We start from the raw sequence: 23,140 nt of genomic DNA, 5'->3' as shown, positions 1-23,140 counted from the left end.
AAAATTTGAATTTAAAAGAGAGATTTCTGAGGGGTGTACTCATATATGCTGAACACTATAGGTAATTATGCAACTGATTAAACCTTTAATGTGTTCCTGTTACTCTTACTTGTATGGATTTTTCAGTTCTTCTGTAATAAAGTTAAGCTGATTCCTGTGGAAAAAGGAAAGAGAATTTCTACTGAATATTAATTGGTGTTCGTCAACCCATCTCAGATATTGTCATAAGATTAATGTATAAATGTAATGCAATGCTAATTGGCAGCTTAATAATGACAACTCAATAATAAAGATAAATCGACTTGCAACATTATATATTATGCATTTTCCCAAAATATCAATAGATGTATTGACACATACTGACAACACATCTATTGGTGCATTGCATGGTCAATGTTCATAGTGATTACTTTGCTGCTGTGTCATTTAATAGTGAATGTATGTAGTTTTTTATTAGGAGTTATGGTTAAGAATAGATCAGTAGGTAACACTTTATTTGGTAACACTTTATAATAACTACATGCTATAAAGCATTTATTAAGCATTAGCAAATAGTGAAATCATTATCTGTTAAGCATTACCTCTTCATTAATAAGCGTTAGTAAGCAGTTAATAACTGCAGCTACAAATGCTCTATTCTTGACTTATAAGCACCTATATAATGTGTTCAATAATAGTATTTTCATACTTAATGATTTATATTTCATCACTAAATTAAGCATTGCATTATTTACAAACCATTTGTATTTAAGAGTGGTTGAGGGTTTTTAGAATAATTCAAAATGAGTTAATGAATAATAAACTATTAAAAATCAACATTTATATATCTTATTATTCAGGCATATAGTAATAGTTAACTAATATGTTCATAAATTCTTTATTAACTCAGCTTCATGCAGTTTTGTGACCTAATCAAAAATGAGGACTATTTATGCTTTATAAAGCCCTTATAAATGACTCAGAAAGGCTTAGAATCAATTGAACTATAAACTTTGCAATCTTTTCTAAAAAGTAAAATTACTGTAAAGTTTAAACATTGCTAAATAACAGTAGTGTTAAAATATGACAAAGCTGGATAAAATAACAACAGCAATGTAATAATTTAATAAGATGCAATGTTTAAACTCTACAGTAATTTTATTTAAGATAATGTGGCAAAAAATTATTTTTCATTTGAAGTACAGTTTCGTTTGTGTATCTTTAAATTAATAGGAATGAATAATGTCATTTTTCCTGTTTAGAATTTAACTGAACCTTTATTTGTCATTTATAAGGGATTTATAAAGCATAAACAGTCCTCACTTTAGATTAGCTCACAAAACTAGATGAAGTTAAGTTAATAAAGCATTGAATATCATGCCTGAATAATGAGACATATAAATGTTGATTTTAATAGTTTATTAATCATTTACTAACTCATTCTGAATGATCCTAAAAACCCTCAACTACTCTTAAATACAAATGGTTTGTAAATAATGCAATACTTAATTTAGTGATGAAATATAAATCATTAACTAAGTATGAAAGTACAATTATTGAACACATTATATAGGTGCTTATAAGTCAAGAATAGAGAATTTGTAGCTGCAGTTATAAACTGCATACTAACGCTTATAAATTAATGCTTAGCAAATAATGAATTCACTATTAGTTAATGCTTAATAAATGATTTATCGTGTGTAGTTATTATAAAGTGTTACTCTTTATTTTGATGGCCCATTTGTTTGTTAGTAAACTGTCTGCTTAATATCTGCTGATTTTTTTCTCCTTCAACAGACATTTAACTGACTATAAGAAACTTAGTACATGTCAACTTACACTAACCCTAATCCCAACTTTGACCTCAACCTAACAGTCTATTGATAATTTAATGAGAATTAGTTGGCATGTAGATGCAATGTAACTTCATCAAAATAAAGTGTGAGCGATCAGTATGCTGGTGTAGCTGCATTGAGTTATTAATGTGTTCTCGCATTGGGCTCACACATAAACTCAGTACCATGGCTGCTTGTGCTTCAACATTGTTTGATAAGTGGTGATGGAAGTTTCTCTACCTACATATGCTGTGCCCAGAAGACCAATCACAATAGTTATAACAATGCATATTATAGGACAATGAAAGTGTTTTTTGAGCTTGCATGCATATCAGCCGGACCCCCAAAACCAAATTAGGACTTTTTATAATCCATAATAGAGGCACTTAAAGATTCAGGAAGGGGTTAGTTCCTTTTCCTAAAATGATTTAGAGCAAAGAGCACACTAGAATGTGTATAAAAGATTTCCACTGCTGCCTAACATCATCCTCATATGCCACACGTGCAACATTATATGACGCCATCAATCATTTACCATCCATCATAAGCCCAAAGACCGTTGTAAAACGCAAGGCCAATTGCTCCAAATGATGTTGTTGCCCCTGCAAATGGGTCTCTGAGATTCTGGGTATTGCCTGAAAAACCATTAAAGGACATGTTTTATTGGTCTTTGAACATTTACAGATAAGGCAGATAAGGTCCCTTTATCTCAACACACATATGCAGTAATTGCTTGCCATACAATGAGTCACAGCGTAATCAAACTAATTTCTTTATCTGTTATCACAATGCAGTTGTTTGCGATTCGTTTGACTGAATAATTATAAGATGGTCTTTTCAAAGTCGCATGTCTGGATTCAGTAAAGAGTTATAAGATATAAGACAGTAAACATTACCTTGAGCCAACATGACAATGCCTGAAACCACAATGATGATGATAATCAAGAGTTTGGCTGCTGTGAAAAAGTTCTGCACTCGGTAGGCCAGCTTCACGCTCAGACAGTTGACAAGAGTAATTATTACTGATGAGAGAACAGAGAGCATGTGAGACAGCAGATGAGGTCAGAATAATCTCTTCTTTTTTGATTGTTTGGAAACTGTTCAAATTTAAATCTAGATTTCAGATGCTTCCCTCTAGCCAAGCTTTCATTAAATGAAGCTCACCACTCTATTACAGACATGTTAAATGAATGTTGGTATTGCTTAAATCATCAGCTACTCTGATCTTTCTGTATTTGAATTCTGTTTCTGTCTATAAAATACTCTAAAAATACTAATAACCAGAAGACATTAATTTGGCACACAGTACTAATCTCAGATAACCACAGTACTCTAATAAGATTATTCATTCATTCATTCATTTTCTTGTCGGCTTAGTCCCATTATTAATCCGGGGTCACTCTTATAAGATCAGTTCACCCCAATTTTTTTTTATTCTGTTTATTACTCATCTTCATTCATCTTCTAAACACAAATTAAAATATTTTAGATGAATAATAATAATACCTTACATTTATATAGTGTTTTTTATATAGGACACTCAAATCCCTTTACACATATTGGAGGAATCTCCTCATCCACCACCAGTTTGCAGCATCCACCTGGATGACGCGACGGCAGCCATATTGCTCCAGACTCACACCACATACAAGCTGATTGATGGAGAGGAGAGGAATTATGATACTGGGATGGTTAAGAAGCCATAATGAACAGAGGCCAGTGGACAAATTTGGCCAGGGGTTAAACCTCAACTCTTTTTCAAAGGACATCCTGGGATTTTTAACAATCACAGAGAGTCAGGACCTCGGTTTAGCATCTCATCCGAAAGATGGTGCTCACTGAGCAGAGTCCCCATCAATATACTGGGGCGTTAGGACCCACACAGACTGCAAGTTGAGCGCCCCCTTCTGGTGTCACTAACACCACTTTCAGCATCAACCTAGCTTTCCCATGTGGTCTCCCTTGCAGGTACTGACCAGGCGCAGCCCTACTTAGCTTCAGTGAGTTACCACTGTGAGTATATGAAATCTCAGAGTTCCCGCTTTCTTTGTAGACAGTAAAAGGTCCCAGAAATTGAACCAAGAGATTTGTCTGTCAAAGCAGTCCTAGTGACTTTGTGAAATACAATTTTGCTGACCTTTTTTCTGTCCTGCATCAGGTAAAAGTGCACGTTTACTACATAGAGGATGATGTAATGCCATTATTGTCAGCATTGCAATGTAGTAAACAAACACAACAATCTGATGTGAAAGACATATTTGAACAATTTTTTTTTTTTTTTGGTGCACAAAAGAGTTCTTCAGCTTCTTCTGATTACTGTTTTGACCATTTTTGTTTCTTTTTCTAGACTTTGAATAACTTTGGACTGTTTCTGTCTATAGAGGCTGAGAGAGGTTTTTAGAGTTCATCTCAAATATTTTAATTCGGAAACTGAATGAAAGTCTCGCACGATTGCATGGGAATGAGTAATTATTGACAGAAATTTAATTATTATGTGAAATAATCCTTTAATTAAAATATATATAATCCTTAAATAATAATTTCTTTCTGTAAAACTACTTTAAAATTAAATATTATATTACATTATATTATTCATTCATTCATTTTCTTTTCGGCTTGGTCCCTTTATTAATTGGGGTCGCCACAGTGGAATGAACCGCCAACTTATTTAGCACGTTTAACGCAGCAGGTGCCCTTCAAGCTTGTCTGGGAAACATTCATACATTCTCATTCACACTCATACACTATGGATAATTTTAGCTTACCCAATTCACCTGTACAGCATGTCTTTAGACTGTGGGGGAAACTGGAGCACTCGGAGGAAACCTATGCGAACACGGGGAGAACATGCAAACTCCACACAGAAATGCCAACTGACCCAGCCGAAGCTCGAACCAGCGACCTTCTTGTTTTGAGGCAACAGCACTACCTACTGCGCCACTGCGTCGCCACATTATATTATATTATATTATATTATATTATATTATATTATATTATATTATATTATATTATATTATATTATATCATATATCATATCATATCATATCATATCATATCACATTATATTATATTACATTATATTATATATAAAACCAAATTGATTTGAACAGAGATTTTCTTTACATACACTGTTAACCCTTACTGTAGATTATGCAGTAAATAACTGTAAAATAGCCAGCGTTTAGCTGTAATGAAAGGAAACAGTATTTTACTGTAAAAGGAGCAGGATTTGTATGAAATTCTGTAGTCCAAAGAATAAATTACAGTAATTTACTCTATGTACCATTACAGATATTTACTGTGATAATAAATGGTAAATGACTGTTCAACCATTACTGCCCCATCTACTCTGATGCTTTATGTTGCTATTTTATATTTATTTTATCTCTGTGTTTTCTTTGGTTCCTTTTATGTTTTTAACATTGAGTATCAGGAGTCAACCAATGCCACAGAGCTTATTAAAAGGTAAGTGTAAGATATGGACGAAATGCATTTAAAGGCAAAAAATATTCACACAGTGCAAAGAAATTGTCACAATAATTTTTATAACTTTGTTTACTTTTTCTATAATTAATCTAATTTAATTGCCTAGTTCGACCTATAGTTAAGATTTTAAATTGCACTTTCAACTGAATATTAGTATTTTGCTAAATAACTAGTAAAAATGTGTTATCAAAAAATATATATATCTTAAACAACACGCACATACATTTTTGCAGAGACTCAATGAATTTATCTGGAAAACTGGCAAGTAAAAGTGCCATTAACAGTATAAAGGCTTTCCTAAATAAATGTATAAATCATGATCTTTGTTGTGTTTTTTATTATTTTTTACTACCGATTTGGAACGACATGAGAATCAGATTATTTATTTATTTATTTTTCTATGGATGAAGTTTGTATTATTGTATATTTTTATTGTTTTTATTAAACGATATGTGCATAACTGTGATAAATGTAGGCAGTTGCTTTGAAAATATGCTATGTACCAGGGGTGTCAAACTCCTGGAAGGCCACAGCCTAGTAGAATTTAGTTCCAGCCCTGCTTCAACACACTACCTTAAGATTTAGTTTGATCAGGTGTGTTTAATTAGTATAACTGCACTGTTACTCTGTAGATTGTGCAGTAAATAACTGTAAACAAATAATGATTTAGGCATCACCACACACTCCCACAGGCTGTCCGTCTTTTTCTAAACACAAAGGTGTTAGAAAGAGTTTTCAGAAAATGCTGGCCCTTTAAGAGAGCCAGGTGTTTGATTTGTTTACTGCTGAGTGTGCTCTATTCTCTGTCTATCAATTCAGATGTTGAGTCTGATATGTTTTAGGCTTAAATAAGAATCTTAAATGAGTAAGTAAAATGTGTTCAAATGTTTTTGAGGGTTTATAAAATAAGGCTGTATTTTAAGTTATATTGTTGTTATCTTGAACTGTGTACTTGAAAGCTACATTGTTAGCTAGTTAGCCTCTCCTCATATAACTTCTTACATTACTTTTGTTTAAGTATATGTATTTATTTTATATTGCACACTGCCATAATGTACAGATGCTAACAGTTGTGTGTATCTTTCTGGCAACTAAGCCAAAATTAAATTCCATCATCTCAGTAAGGTAACATGTGCACATCATCACAGGGAATCACAAAAACATGATACACATAGATACACATAGCCATCCACACACAAAAGCTCCCCTGTCAGGTCCCAGGTTGTGAGTTTGTTGCTAAGTATTTTTCAGAGCTGTGTTTCCATCTATGAATTTATATTTGAAACAATAAAAAAAGTTTGTTGTCATGAGATAATTATAACAATAAAAGATTGGATCCTTTGGTTTTTCGGTGTTGCCAACTTTATTTTTGTTTTCTATAATTATTTTAAACTTTTTGAGATTTGACACAGTTTTTAATTATTTAAAACTTTAAAATTTAAAATAATTATTTTGTTTTTTGCTGTTCAGTTTTTTTTTTTTTTTTTTTTTTTGCATGGTCAGCATTGAGGAGAGAGTAACACATTTCACTGCAGCACTTGTGTGATTGTGTGATTGTGTGATGTGATTGTGATAAATGTTAGCAGTTGCTTTAAAAGTATGCTATATACCAGGGGTGCTTAATCCTGTTCCTGGAGATTTCAGTTGCTATCCATATCAAACACACCTGAACCAATTAATTACGATCTGAACACCACGTGATAATTACAGGCAGGTGTGTTTGATATGGGTAGCAACTGAAATCTGCAGGAAGGTAGATCTCCAGGAACAGGATTAAGCACCCCTGCTATATACCATGGGGGTCAAACTCCAAGTTACTGGAGAACTGCAGGGCAGCAGAGTTTAGTTCCCACCCTTCTTCAACATTACCTGTAGATTTCTAACGAGCCTTAATTAGTTTTATCAGGTGTGTTTAATTAGAGTTACAGCTTAAAGTCCCAGTCACACTGCACTTTTCTCCCTTTAGACTTCCATTCATACGCATGTAAATGCTGCAGACCTGGAATGCATGCTCATGTGACAAATTTTACAGTTTGCAGCATTGGAAAGTTCAAGTTTGGAGAACTCTGAACTGTGAAATCACATCATGTGATTGCTTGAGACTAATCAAAGATCAAACCATGACCTCTCTGAACAAAAATTATGGACCAGTTGCTTGCTTTTTCAATCTCTAAATATTTTGTTTAATCCCACTCCTTTTCGCAGAGCCATATGACAGAATTTTGCATGCTTAAACGTTAGTTTGACTGCAGCCTTGCTGTGCAGACCTGTGGCTCAGTAATATGTAAGATGATATTTATATCTGCTGATTTCTTAATTTTGTTATACGTTTTCTGTTTTATATTTGTTTGCTGCCAAAACAATAAAATAAATTTGTCAGAATTTACAACTTAATTAATTTAAAGAATTAATAAAAGGCAAGAATACTAATTAATTTTAGTAACACCTTGACATACTATTGTGTATGCAGTATAATGCTGTGAGTTGTAACACTACAGTACAGTAATTAACTGTACACAGTTTCCAGTTAGTTACCACTACTGCTCTATTACAGTGATTAACTGGCAACACTGTTGCCAGCTATTCACTGCAATGGTTCGGATACAGTAAACAACTGGCAACACTGTTGCCAGCCACTCACTGTAATGGTTCAGTTTCAGTAATTAACTGGCAACACTGTTGCCAGTTACTTACTGTAACCAAACTTTTACAGTGAGTAGCTGGCAACAGTGTTGCCAGTGTTCTACTGTAAAAAAGCCTGGTAAGGTCTAACAGTGTATAAACAGGATCTAGACTTCTACTTACAGATGCAAGCTGCAGCCAGGCACTTGGTGACCACTTGAGGAGGAGTGCATCCAGGGTAAAATGGGGTGGAAGCATATTCGGCACAGCTTAGGGCAATGATGGCAAAGGATGAAGGCTTTAATACGATGATGGTGGTCCAGGAGTACAGGTATGCCAGCACTGGCCCAAATCCCTCCATCAAGTATGGATATTCTCCACCAGACTTGATGATCATTGTGCCTAGTTCAGCATAGCAGAGGGCCCCTGCACACACACACACATGCAAAGCTCTTAGTTTCTCAGTGCTCAAGCTGAGGTCAGTGAGTCCATTAGCAAAAGGTCTTCTGCAGACAGAGTCAGTATTAACATAAAGAGGATTTCTGTGTCTTAGGAATTTTTCTGAACAGTATGTGACTTAAAAAGACTGACTGGGTAAATTTATCTGATTAAGCTCCTTGACTTTGACCAACTATAATCTCAGCCAAAAGATTTAGAAACTTGTAAGATATTATGCAGTAAAAGAACAATGAATTGAGCAAAATACACTGGCTAGCCCAAAAAACAATATTTGGTTGGACCACTTTTAGCTTTAATTATGGGGTGAACTAATAATCATGAGACCTATGCAATGTCTTTAGGTTCATTTCTATCCCCAACTGCATTAATTTTTGCCCAAGATCTTATATTGACCAATCACAATGCGAGAACCTTCACTATTTGACTCATCTTTATAAAGTCTTCTCCAGCACATCTCAAACAAGTTCAGAGCAGTTTAAGTAAATCTGTCACTGATTTAGAATAAAAACGAAGCATTGTTTTCATAGTTATAATTGCATAATTTGAGCTCCACAAATCTTTACAATGTCTCCCTGCTACTTTAAAACAAATAAGAATAGGGGTAGGCAGACTATAAAAATAACACATGTAAAAGAGGTTCTAAAATGTTTTGCTTACACCTGAAATAAACATGCTTTTTGGTAAATCAATTAAAAATAGACAAGGGAAATAATAATCCTGTTTGTACGTTTTAACTGAAGGTCTTTTCCTACCCTTAACCAAGTATGTTTTTAAATATTATATTATATATATTATATATTAAATATATATATATATATATATATATATATATATATATATATATATATATATAGACACACACAACACAATGTCAATCTGATGTCATGTCGACGTGCCTGCTAGGTGTTTAAGGTCACCATTCAGTCATCTTTTCATCAGTGACATGCATCTATACAGTCTCTGGGTCAATGCGTGTAAAGATTTTGAGCATCTTCTTGGACACTTTTAATGGTTTTAAACAGTTTTCTGCAATTATAAAGTGCACATGTCTTGAGGTAGTTCATTGTGATGCGAATTATTTTCTGTGCAATTTGATTGGACAGGAATCACAGGACGGATTTTTGTAATCACCATAGACAGGAAAAAATAAAGTAGTGACTGCAGGTTGAAGGAAAGTAGTGGAGTAAAAGTATCAATACTGCACTAAAATGTACTCAAGGGAAAGTAAAAGTACATATTTTTAAAACTACTCAGTAAATTACAGTTTCTAAGAAAAACTACTCAATTACAGTAATTTGAGTATTTGTAATTAGTTACTTTACACCACTGAAAACAACACAGACAACAGGAGCTTTTGGTTGCCACTTAACTATGCCAAATGCTGCTAAAATTCAATTTTTTTCCCCAATTTTATTTATTGAAAAAAAATTTCACATCCAAAAAATTAAATTTTAATGTACATTTATGAATGAGGTCAGTAGACAGAAAGTAATCGGTCTTTAGTGAATTGATAACACTATGAAAGCAATTTGGTTGAAAGTGGACCAAACATTTTCAAATTCTATCCTAATAACTACAAAAATCGATTTGCAACATGACATAAATGGAACAATCACGCTGTAGCCTAGCTTTGATGTAATTACATAGTAGTTAAAAACACCTAAAAAAAATGGGACCCATATAAATTAGCACTGACCTATTTTCCCTTAGCATTCAGAAACAGTGAATCATATTATGTCACACAGAGTGATTATTACAGCCAAAGCAAATATGACATGATTATGCTTAATCTCAGGCATTTATCTGTTGTGTTATAAGCCTTTATCAGGCTTGTGAAGGTTTTTTAGATAAAGGGTGTGTTTGGTGAATACTGACCAAGGGTGGCCAGAACTCCACAAGCTGCCCACACACAAAGACATGGACCCACGGCTCCTGTTCCCTCCAGCACCGCTTTGGGGGAAATGAAGATGCCCGAGCCGATCATTGTACCCACTATCAGACAGATGCCGCTCAACAGACCCACCTGAAAGAGTCAGTCAAAAAGTCAGTGACTGCTTGCATGATTGTGTAACTTGAGAGCATGATATTAAAATGCGGGACGCATGATCAATCCATAAAACATGGGCTATCAGCTGCTTTGACACATTTGGCACTCCATCACTATCTGTTAGACATAATGATTTGTTGTCCTTTTTTAATATTTAGCCTACAACTGCTATTATACTTTCATTTAATTCTTATTCCCTTTTTAGTTATGTGCACCCATCGGTCACTTTATTAAGAACACCTTACTAGTACCGGGTTGGACCCACTTTTGCCTTCAGAACTGCCTTAATCCTTCATGGCATAGACTCAACAAGGTACTGGAAATATTCCTCAGAAATTTTGGTCCATTTTGACCTGATAGCATCACGCAGTTGCTGCAGATTTGTCAGCGGCACATCCATGATGCGAATCTCTTGTTTCATCACATCCCAAAGCTGCTCTATTGGATTGAAATCAATTAGTACTAATGGGCCCAAAGTGTGCCAAGAAAATATCCCCCACACCATTACATCACCACCAGCCTGAACCGTTGATACTAGGCAGGTTGGATGCACACTTTCATATTGTTGACGCCAAATTCTGACCCAACCAGCCAAATGTCGCACCAGAAATGCTGGACAGGTGTACCTAATAAAGTGGCCAATGAGTGTACATTAAGTGTAATGTTACATTTTATAATGTGAAATTATTTTTCAATGCACAAAACCTTTAACATTTTTATGACATTCTGCCAACCACAGACACTGGATTTATGTATGTATTACAGTGTAATTAATATTGCCTTGTCTAAGTTCACTTGAAGCATATAAAACAAATAATTTGATGTAAACAGTCATAATTCATCTCATGAAAAATGTAATATCTGTGCATGCCCGATTACATCCCATGGTTACATTCACACATATTAAAGGATTCTTTCACTTATTATTTACCCCATTGAATAAAAAAAATATGAAAAATACACTCAAGAGGTCATCTTGCATTAGTTCTGAGATACAAGCAAAAGAAATCCTTTAAAATGTGGCCCTCCATGTCCTTCTGAATTCACATGTCCATATAATAGTTAAACTTGTCTAATAGAAGTCACTAAAGACTCTGGCAGACGGGTCAGGAAGGGAAAGGATTACATACAGTGATGGCGACAGGCACTGCCAGGTTGACCCACAGTTAAACCCTTTAAACACTCATTCACATCGGTGGAAATCATTGATCGTGAAACATTCTTTACATTCTTGTGATGTGTAATGAGCGAGATTGTCTTTCTCATATACTCACATCCTGGTGCAGAACTGCTGCTTTAGGCTGATCTGGGTTCTTGGCCTCCACGGCTCTCGAGACGCTCCCATTATTTGCTTTCGTCTTTTTCAGATCCTCCTCCATTGTTCACAAGATCAACAGCTCAGTTTTAATTTTGAGCTTTCAGCCTGATTAAATAGAGAGTATAAATGAATCAATAAATAATAGAAAAGGAAACTAAGCCTGAACAGAAATCTAACAAGAGTTGCCTGAATGTTAGAATATAAAATATTCTTAGCATCCACAGTGTAATTCAACATGTCAGGTTACTTCAAACGAAAAAAAAAGGTCAAGGTTAAAGACATTATAAATGTGACTAAAGTAAGATGTTATGAACTCTCTGACACATCTGTTTATTCATACACAATAACATCTGCTCCGCATGCACCTTAATTCAGATTAATTAGTCTCCTAGCAACAACAGTGCCATAATCAAAGGCTAGTTTATACCATTATCAAGACGAGCTAACTAGAAAAATCTGAAGGCAAGCAAGTAAAACACAACATACATAATATTTGTGATGTGTTTTCAGTGTAACACTGGTTTCATTTCTTGTAAAGATATGTGTTGTGTTAATAAACTCATCTTAAGACTTCTACAATCCTGAAGTGTTTGTAAAACGGTTTGTTTTTTCTCTTCTACAGTTTAAAGACTAAGGCTGATGCCTACAAGCAGCTACTGAAAATAAATAGCATCAGTAAATTAAATGGGATTTGTATATTGATTTGGAGGCAGATACGTTTGTGCTGCCATTATCTGAACAGTCCATTATGTAGCCCTATAAACACTCTCACTTAACACAAAGATTAACTATTTAAACAAACACACATTAGATAAGCTGATTATTCTGTTTGCAAACATTTATCATGCTCGCAGAATATATCATCCACTGCACACAATTAACATCACACGATCTACAAACATTTCAAATTAATAAATAATGCAACACATTTTCTCTCTCAGAGCAATTTTAACAAAGACAAACTACAGGTAAACCCAAGCTTACTTTCAGTGCCACCAATTCCACCGTCACAAGAGAATCATGTTTAACTCAAGGCGAAAGACAAACCTGCAGTGCTATCAGCTTTTCCAGCAAATAAGTTCTGATCCATTTCCCAAAATTCATGTGTTTAATAAGGCAACAAGTGTGGGCGGGACCTTCAAAGTTCAGTCATTCTTCGGACTGAGCGTGATTGAAGAAAACATGTGACACAGAGAAGGAGAGGCAGCAGGATTGGCTGGAGGTGAGCAGGCTCTGACCAACACAATACTCCTTTCAAAGAGACACTTGATATGGTTTGGGGGGTGACAGAGAGAAGCCAAGGACTGACCAGAAACACAGAAGCATCTCACATCAAAAGCACTTCCTCAGTACAAGGCACTGATCAAATACACACTGGCCTGTGGAGCAGAGCAAGCTCCATGATGTCCAGGATAAATGCCTTATGCTGTGTTTTATACAGTCATAAACTTCTCTGAACGATGTACTCGCCTTATTTTTATTCATTGGCATTAGAATTCTAAAGAAATCAGGCATTAAATACTGTAGCGTGGTGCTGTGTAATACACTAATACATAAAATACTTTTTATGAGCGTTAAGCATTTAAGATAAAAATAACAGAGCAATTCTTTGCACCACCTAAAAATACTTTCTCATCTTACATTTTCTTGCAGTTTACAGCAATTATGAATCTAGTTACAAATGTTCACAAGATTCAATTTGAAGCTTTAAGTAAATTTTATGTAAAGAAAATTAAAAAGATGTGCCCCAGCAGGCACACAACATCATAAGACGTTAATATAAGGTTAGGTTTAGGTCGTGATGTTAGATGAGCAAAATTCAATGTAGCCAGCGTTTAAGGACAACATTATTTTAACGTCCAATAACAACATCAAGTGACATTAAAATTTGGTTGATTTTAGGTTGTGTGGGTAAGTGATCGAAATCCAACATTAAGCCAACATCTTAAACCAGGGATGTCAAGCTTAATTCCTGGAGGGCCGCAGCCCTGCATAGTTTAGTTCCAACCCTGCTCCAACACACTTACCTGTAGGTTTCAAACAAGCCTAAAGGACTCAATTAGTTTGATCAGGTGTGTTTAATTAGGATTGGAACTAAACTGTGCAGGGCTGCGGCCCTCCAGGAATGTTTGACATGACTTAAACCAACGACATTGATGTCAGACATTTGTCTGACATTTTTTCATCAAGTATGGCAACCAAAATCCTGACATCAATCTGACAGACATCATAGTGATAACGTCCACACATCATCAAGCTGTAACATCATTAGACACTGACATTTGGTTGATTTTAGGTTGTGTTGGAGAGTGACCAAAATCCAACATCTGTCCAACTTGGAAACTGGGTTCTGATGTCAACCCAATTTTCATTTCCACCCAAAATGCAATGACCCCCAACATTGGGGTACAATGTCAATGTGACACGTTGATGTCCTTTTTCTGCAATTTACTTTGATTTGACATAATCAACTTTTTAAAAAGTAGACTGTTTGTAATATACTCATCACAATCTATTAAACTCTGAATTGCTTAAAAAATATTAATGTATGTAGAAATCAACCCTATACTGTAGATAAATACGTAACACTTTACAATAACAGTACACCAATAATGATGTGTTAATTTGTAAACTAAACATTACTTTATCATGAACTAATGATGAGTTAAGGCATGCGCTAGCTTGCTAACTTTAACTACAACATGAACGTGTGAATAACGACTATCTTAATTACTTGTTAGTACATGATAGTTTGTAAAATAATGTATTTATCACCACATTAGTTTATGCTTAAATAAACCACCATGAGCTCATGACATGTTAATGTATAATTATACCATGACTTTATGGAGGAGCACATCACTATTAACCATTTATTAACTACTCATGAACTCCTTATGCATGTCCGTCTAGTGTGTTTACACTGAATAACAACAGAAAAGTGTTCTGTCAACATCAACATAAACAGTTTAAACACAGGAGTTCATGAGGAGTTAAGGATGAGTTAATGGAGATGTGCCCCTCCAAGTAAAGTCATGACTCGTGACATTTTTATACATTAACTGCCCATGAGCTCATAAGGTTGGTTAGATTTAGCTAAACCTAAATGTTAAGTAATACATCAATTAACAGCATGTACTAACAAGTAATTAGGTAGACGTTATTCACACATGAACATGAATTTAACAGCGTGATACAGCTAGGCATGGGATGATAACCGTTTTCAAGGTATACCGCGGTTTGGAAAAGTAAAGTTTTAAATATCGGCAAAATTTTCTGCTATACTGTTCCTAAGATATATGTAGGATTTTTTATTTATTTAATATTTTATTTACGTTTACTTTAATTTTATTTATTTTTTAGTTTTTAGGAAAACAGTTTCTCCAGCAGAAAAGATATCAAAAGATGTCATTTTAAATTGTAAAGAAATTTGTGTTTTTGAAACAAGTGAAGACAGCAGAAGTCAATAATTCATTTCAATTATTTAGACTGACATGTTTACTGCTCCAAAATATTATAAATGTTTTTCAAAATAAAATATATTGCGTTCAAAGGGGGAAAAATTGTTGTTTTTACCCAGACATTTAAAAAGATCTTATTTTAGAGCAGTTATCACAATAACATGAAACTGTTAAACCGTAATATTTTTTGTCCAAGGTTATCATACCATCAGAATCTTATATCGGCCCATGCAATATATTAACAAAGTAACATCTACACCTGTATTGTAAAGTTTTTCTATGAACAATAATGTCAACTTGCTTTACTATAATGTGCAACTAGCAGTGTTTAAACAACTCCTAAACTCAACATACCATAACCTGTAAATTTCATAAACATTAAACACCTATACAGGTCAACAAAATAAACACTGAGAAGATGAATGACTTATAACTTTAGCAGAGTTATTTTCTTATATTATTATTAACAGACTGCATTAGAGTTTTTTATTTCCTAAAATTTCTGTGTTAACAGTTAGCAGATATTAAGCAAAATGAGGAGGATGTCACGGCAGCTCACTGTCAATATTATACTTCCCTTCATTTTCACTTTTTTTTTAATCAAGGAACCTTTAAAGGCATGCAATACACTGACAGGCATCTTTAGAGAGATAGAGACTATGAAGATATCAAGACAGTTCCTTACCTGTGGGCTCTACTTCTTATCCCCAAGTCAGATTTGAATCTCCAAGTGATAACAGCAGAGATTGCTCACATTTAACAATTAACCCAACACTGTAACAGATGACTAACTGTGCACATCCCTCCTTCACGTGAAACTCTAAAACACAGAAAAACAAACACATCCCAGAGGGAAGTTCATGCTTATGTAACACATCCTCTGGCCGAATCACTTTGAAACTAGTTGTTCAAAATCACTTGAAAATGAATTACTCCAAACTAGTTCATTATGTTATGTTCATAAGGGCAAAATGAGCTATACATTAAAATCTTTAGTTTTAAAAGTTCTGTAAATGTTTATGTGACCCATGGTCATGTTTTATTGTTTTATTTTGTTTCTGAGATGTGGTTTGATAACTCCTCAAAGTTGCCAGTAAGATCTCACTATAATCACTATAAACACTTGGCTCAGAACACTCAGAGCAGAAAGAGTCAGAATAAATGACAATGTGCAGAATTCACTTGATAGAAAACAAAAACAAACATAATCTGTTGGAGCAGTCGTTAAAAATTAGTCAAAGGCATTATATGAAAGATAATTGCATTTTATATTTATTACAGTCCAGACAGACTAATCAGTGGATGATTACTATGGTTTTTATGGATGGATAAACCACGAATGTACTGTTTAAAAATGAATCTGCACTGACATATTACTTATAATACAGCTAGCTAATACTACTCAAAGTGTACTACTTTTTGTTTTATATTTGTTCAATGAAAGGCTGCCACTGCAGTCTCCAATCACAAGAGCACAACAATAGTGTGATTGAGCACTTGAAAATGACTCTGCTGACCTTACACTGAGATGTTAACCTAGATAAGGAGCAAACTATAACTCTAGACCATCCCAGAGGACAGCTTTAACAAGCTTTTCCTCCATCATCGGCTTTAACTGTTAAGTAGCAGCTGTAAATCTGCAGTGTTTAAATGTACACTGTGACTTTTACTTCATACTGAGATTTTGATGGCCTGTCACAAAATCTGTCACACACTCTTAGTACAATGGTGGTACTTTTTCAAAAGGTACATTTATTTATTTATTTTTTACAGTAGAAACTAAAATAGACCCTTTAGGTGAAAAAAAAAAAATACTTCCAGTGACTGCATTTTGTATTTCTGAGAGTGCAAATTCATCAGAACAATTTTTTAATTCTATGGCCTTTTTTCATTTATGTATTAAACAGTGTGATGCTTTAATCCAATACTTAATAGTAATGTCCAGTAGAGGGCAGCACTACTTTTCACATTTTCTGTTTGTTCCACTGATTGAACAGGCCAAAGTCAATAATGACTAGGCTAAATTCTGTCTTTATAATACGCATCACTTTTGTTGCCTTACTTTGCTTTAAGACAGCACAGTTAAACAAGAAACTCTATATAATTAAATAAAGGCCTTATAAAAACAACTAAACATGTCTATTTTTAAAACTGATGACTAATTGCTGCACTAAGTGAAGGAGTGAGAGTACTATGAATCAATTCACAGAATGAAGAATAAGACTGCTGGAGAGGTATACATTACCTGACAAAAGTCTTGTCCCCCATCTAATTTTAAAAAAAAACAAATAATAACTTGACTTCTAGATGATAATTTGGTATCAGGAGTGGCTTATATGAAAGGCAAAGGCCTTTAGATTACACTTATTTTACCTAACTAAAATATGATTATGCCTTTAATTATTTAATTAGGACAGTAAGGTCTGACTTTGCTTTGACAAAAGTCTTGTCACTCAACAGAAATAATGTACAGTATAAACTCATGGTGCAGTGGAAGAAGATTTAATATTGTGTATGACTCCCATGAGCTTGGAGGACTGCAGCCATACATCTCTGCAATGACTCAAATATCTTATTAATAAAGTCATCTGGAATGGCAAAGAAAGCGTTCCTGCAGGACTCTCAGAGTTCATCAAGATTCTTTGGATTCATCTTCAATGCCTCTACCTTCATCTTACTCCAGACATGCTCAATAATGTTCATTCCTGATGACTGGGCTGGCCAATCCTGGAGCACCTTGACCTTTTTTACTTTCAGGATTTCTGATATGGAGGCTGAAGTATTATAAGGAGTGCTATCCTGCTGAAGAATTTGCCCTCTCCTGTGGTTTGTGATATAATGGGCGGCACAAATGTTTTGATACCTCAGGTGGTTGATGTTGCCATCACTCTGAAGATCTCTCGCATGCCCCCATACTGAATGTAACCCCAAACCATGATTTTTCCTTCACCAAACATGACTGATTTCTATGAGGATCTTGGCTCCATGTGGGTTTAAAAATCGGTCTTCTGCAGTATTTGTGATGATTGGGATGCAATTCAACAGATGATTCATTGAAAATTGACCTGCAACTTTTTCAAACAATCAACTAGAAATCAAGTTATTATTTGTTGCTCTTACAATTGATATCAACGACAAGACTTTTCTCAGGTAGTGTATGTACATGAGTGTATTATCGATTAACTTCTGTTGTCAGGACCAAATGTTCCCTCCTGAGTAAAACCAATACCTTACACCAAACTTGAAAAAAATAAATATTATTATGACACAAAACAATACATAATTTGATTACTTAATGCAAAAATATTCCTGCAAGGCATAGCTAGTATATGTTTAGAAAATGGAAAATAGTGTTAGGCCAGAATAAAAACAATAAAAAGACAAGTCCCCCAAAGATAGCTGTAAAAACATGTGTGTGTTGCTCATTGGCTTCGAGGGAACTCAAGGTGCAGTAACGTTATAAGATGTCCTTGTCATTTTCCTCTGCTGTCAAAACCTCAGTCCACTGGGCCTGTGAAAGAGAACAAGTGACCTGGACTTGCAGAGATGTGCTTCACATTTTCATAAGCATACAAACACACACACACGCTCTCTCTTACACACACATAATGCCTTCTTCCTCTTACCTGTGATAAGTTGTATCTTTTTGCAGACAGTCGTCCTACATTTTTATCCTGATTTATAACAAAGCAAAGGCACTGCATGTTTCTTCCAACTCTCCAGTTCACTGGGCTACTCTATCAGTAAACATTCACATCACATAAACATATTCACATAACTGATGTATATTAAAACAAACACACATGCACCACATTAAAAACAGCCAGTCAGTAAAATAAAATCAACAAAGCAAACGAAGACATAGCTAAAGCACAGCAATGAATCAATAAACGGTTAACAATCAGCTGAAATATTACACCACTGCTAATCTATGAAATTTATCATCTATACCCTACAGCTAACCAGCAGTGCTCTATTTCTGCAGTGAGCTTGTACACATGCACACAGACTGCAGTTCTGAGACGCACTGCTACAACACTGTGCATAGTGATTGCTGGATTATAATTTTGCTCTAAATCAGTGCTGTGCTATTATGGAGAGAACTATTGGACTGTCCTAATTATGCTGCAATAGTCAGACAGGCTTTTTTTTTTTTTAATCGATTAGGTGTATTGCAATAGCGTCAGTCTTGTTAAATTGCTGTATCTCTGTAGATTTGTCCTGACCACAGCTGATTTGCTTGGGAATTACTGTTTACCTATGGGATTAAAATGCCTCTCTTTAGGAGAACCTTGTATCAGAGTTTTTATAAAGATGCTGCTTAAAAACAAATAAGCTCCAGAAAACATGAGAACAGAAAACTATTTATTTGTCAGCCCAATACCTTAAAAACAACAAAACAGTCTACACTGATATATCCTTGTGGCCAGTGTGCCAACAAATAGTGTCATTGAGCATCGGGTGGGCCAAGTTCGAGTCCGGGCTTGAGAACCTTTTTAGATCCTATTTCAATTTTTCTCTCTCCTTATTCTTCAGGAGAATTACTATTCTAATAAGTGCAAAAAATAAAAATAAAAATAAATAAATACTACTACTACTAATCCGATTATTAAGTCCTGACATATGTAATACTGTTTCTGACTCCATTCCATTACTCAATTGAATTGAGAAAGTATTTGTTTATGACCACTTTTTAGTCATATCAATTATTAAAGTGAATTTTATATAAAATCATGGTGTACACAACAGTCTCTGGGCTTGCTGCATCACAGACACCAATAATTTTACAATTTATGAAAAATGTATCACTTTCTGGCCATATTAGGCTTGGATGTATGATGGATGTGTGTGATTTTTGAAAGTATTACAGCTCTTTGTAAATGTTTATTATTACCATTTGTTGAGTCTCCTTATTCAGTTTCACAGAGCGTTTTTCAGTTTTCATTGGACCCGGAAGCTGCTTCGCGTGACATCACACTTAACAAGCGGCTGAAATAAAAAATCTCTTCTAAAAGAGAAAGTGGCCTTGTGCATTTCCCTTTGTTGGAAAACATGCTTTGTATTCAGAATAAGATTTCAATATTAAAGTTGGTGCAAACTACAAGATGCAATAGCCTTTTGTCCCCATTTGTAATGTCTAACTAAATGCAGACTTCTTGAGCAAAAAATGTAGTGCAGGAATTTAATTTGTCCATCAGAAATGGATTTGATCATTGATTGTTGTAGCAAAGCATTAATGTTGTTGATTATAAGATCACACAAATTACATAAAAATGATGAAGTTTATGGCAAACCATTTACAATAAAAGCTGTAATATTCCACAATTAAAATAATAATGGCTGCTATTTCTTTCATAATGGTTTGTAAATAACCTTGACCACTTTGCTGATGGAAGCATGTAAGTGTAAATCAAATGGGCTCTATGCACAGCTAGAGTTTTAAAGCCAATGATAAACTTCCGGTGAAAGCTTAATCGGACTATTTTCAATTTCACAAGTTGTTTTTACAGCATCAATGATGCAATGTAATTTAAATACTTTCAGTTAAATAGACTTAAGCATTCATTTAGTTGTTCAAGCATAAAACGAGATGAAAGAGCGTTGTAACTGCTAGCGCCGTCAGTAGCAACAGGCTAGCGCAGAAATTCCATTAAAAACACTGGAGTAAAATGAACTCATTTTTTTTAAGACATGGTGGTGGAAATTGAATTTAATGCAGTGCTTCTTGTCCGATCTAAGACTCACTTCATATCGTATATCTTACAGGCAGTGAAGATTGTAAATTTTTAGCAATTTTTTAATGAAAAGACACTGAAAGCTCACTGAAAGCTCTTGGGCTGCCTGGCTGAACATTAAAAGTCTGTGTGCATATAGCCCATTCTATGTCCCTCAAGATGAATATACTTTTGTCGATTGAAAACAGCAGAGAGCTCGCTGCATCTTATAAGCAGAAACACAATGAGAAAACCCATATCCTAAGGATAAGAGATTGCTGTCCAGAATATCTAGAATTTTGTTTTTGTGCAAACATTTACAAACTGGAATGCTAATTATATTATCACATACTGCACTTTCTAACAAAGGAAAACAAGGTGTATTCTTCTGTGCAAGTCCCAGAGAGAGAAAGAGAGAGAAGGGCAATGAGACTTTATTGCTCTATCATTCATCATGTGGCTTGTGTAACAAAATTTTGTGTGTTGTTTTGTGCATCCACTGGTGGAACGGCTGTCATGAATGAGCTCAGCGGCTATATACGTAAATACTGTACTGTTCTCCAGCTACAGAATAATCATTATCAGCGATTAAAACTGTTCTGCCTACAATTAAAATTCTGTCATAATTTACTCACCCTCATGTCATTCCCAACCCATAAGAAATGGGTTTATCTTTGAAACACAAATTTGAATTAAATCAGTGAATTTTTCACCCTACATTGAAAATTGTTTCACTATTGTAAAGAGATAAAAAAGTCCATATAAATCGAGCAGTTTAATTGAAGTCAATTATAATATAGCCTTGTACTCACATTTAAACACTGATCAGCAAACAATGTTTACAGCATTCAGATTTAGTTGGAAGCTCAATAATGCTTACCAACGAGGTTCATCCTTGCATGCAGTGTGCGAATAATACACTGACAATCGGAGGGGGACAACTTTTTCGGTAATGTGCGTTTGTGGAATACATGCTTCAGTGAATCAATTTCTGTATTTATTTAAACTACATCTAATTTACTTAGTTTTCAGTGTTCTGTGGAATAGGCTGTTTAGTGTATTCTGACCTGATTAGCTATTTCGACTTACTTTAGGTCAAACTATACATATAATTGGACTTATTTTTAGGCTATATGTAGAAAACAACACTTTCGGTCTTGTGAACTCTTAGGATTTCAGATGGATAAAGGACTATTTTCTCGCTTAGACTAATTGGCGCAACTATTCATCCACAATGGTATGAACCGTTATAGGGGTGGTCAACTGGATATCTGTTATTTTAATTATTAACATTATTATTATTAAATATACAGATCAGAGTGAACTTTTTTCAGATTCAAAGGGACCCCCATACACATTTTACATATAAATGTTTTGATGTCCTTTAGTGAGATCAAGCTTTAATTAAGGAGGCCCCCTGTAATTCTCACCCTGCTTGCATGTCATGCAGAACGGTTGAGTTCCAGCAAGAACCAATAAATTTTGTTCTTGTGCAACAAGTAGTTTTGTTTGAACTTTTGTTTATGTTTACTGAACAACATTTATATGAGAATAAAAGGCACAATATAACCTGCTCTTCTTAGAAACATTCATATCTATTCTCTATTTTTTAAAATTTAGATTTTCTATTAAAATCTCTTTATAAACATTTTAAGTGAGTAGACTTTCAGTGGAGGAACAAAGATCTAAAATGTAAATATATAAACCTTTTGTATATTCTAAAAATGAAGGCGAGAAAAAAATGAGTTAAAATTTTACAGAAATGAAACGTTTAAAAGTAAGAATATGGCCTCATGTATTTAATGGCCTCATGTATTTTACATGAAAACAAATTAGGCATTCAGGTAAATTCAGAAAATTAATTCATGAACCCAAAAGACTAATTAAGTAGGATATGGAAACATCAGGAGTCTCGTCCGCTCTTGTCGCTCTCATCAGATGATGGATTCTGGTGCTGGTCGGAGTCGGAGTCAAACATGGGGCTGCACTGTGAAGGATGTGGTAGACGAGACTCTCTGCTGATGAAGGGAGAGGGCAGCGAGCACGACAAATGATCCTCTGGATGGGGGATCCTGGCAGGAGTCCGGCCGGAAGTGCTGTGTAGGGCTGGAGCCACAGTGACTGGACTCAGCGAACTGCTCCTCAACACCACCTCTCTCAAGCGCTGACTCTCTCTGGTGGCTGCTTCCCAAACCACCTCCAACTCACCTTCCACCTCC

The 23,140-nt window shown here is 34.8% G+C and overlaps 2 protein-coding genes across 12 annotated transcripts in view; both read right to left on the bottom strand.

Annotated features, from left to right (window-relative positions):
* slc7a9 (solute carrier family 7 member 9) overlaps positions 1–21,443 on the bottom strand; it is a 27,384-nt gene extending 5,941 nt beyond the window's left edge. Inside the window, exons 1-8 of one of the 3 annotated variants that reach the window (XM_087261554.1) lie at positions 18,834–21,443; positions 15,893–18,718; positions 11,703–11,851; positions 10,257–10,404; positions 8,106–8,348; positions 2,711–2,836; positions 2,350–2,449; positions 110–154 (exon numbers count right to left, since the gene is read on the bottom strand). In XM_087261554.1, the coding sequence (XP_087117680.1) occupies positions 110–154; positions 2,350–2,449; positions 2,711–2,836; positions 8,106–8,348; positions 10,257–10,404; positions 11,703–11,807 (767 nt within the window). In that variant the 5' untranslated portion in view covers positions 11,808–11,851; positions 15,893–18,718; positions 18,834–21,443. Of the gene's footprint in view, positions 1–109; positions 155–2,349; positions 2,450–2,710; positions 2,837–8,105; positions 8,349–10,256; positions 10,405–11,702; positions 11,852–12,730; positions 12,830–15,892; positions 18,719–18,833 lie in introns of those variants that run through there. The other 2 variants (XM_087261556.1, XM_087261555.1) reach the window with 2 other exon arrangements.
* The window catches only part of cep89 (centrosomal protein 89), a 109,046-nt gene continuing 105,436 nt past the window's right edge, over positions 19,531–23,140 (bottom strand). For 8 of the 9 annotated variants that reach the window (XM_087258999.1, XM_087259000.1, XM_087259001.1 and 5 more), the window contains one exon: positions 21,340–23,140. In XM_087258999.1, coding sequence (XP_087115125.1) covers positions 23,126–23,140 — 15 coding nt within the window. In that variant the 3' untranslated portion in view covers positions 21,340–23,125. The other variant, NM_001430965.1, reaches the window with a different exon arrangement.

Source organism: Danio rerio, chromosome 7, assembly GCF_052040795.2.
Source record: "Danio rerio strain M-AB ecotype USA chromosome 7, GRCz13ab, whole genome shotgun sequence".
In the NCBI taxonomy this organism is placed as follows: Eukaryota; Metazoa; Chordata; class Actinopteri; order Cypriniformes; family Danionidae; genus Danio; species Danio rerio.
The sequence above is the reverse complement of the archived record's forward strand: the minus strand, read 5'-3'. Positions and strand labels throughout refer to the sequence as shown.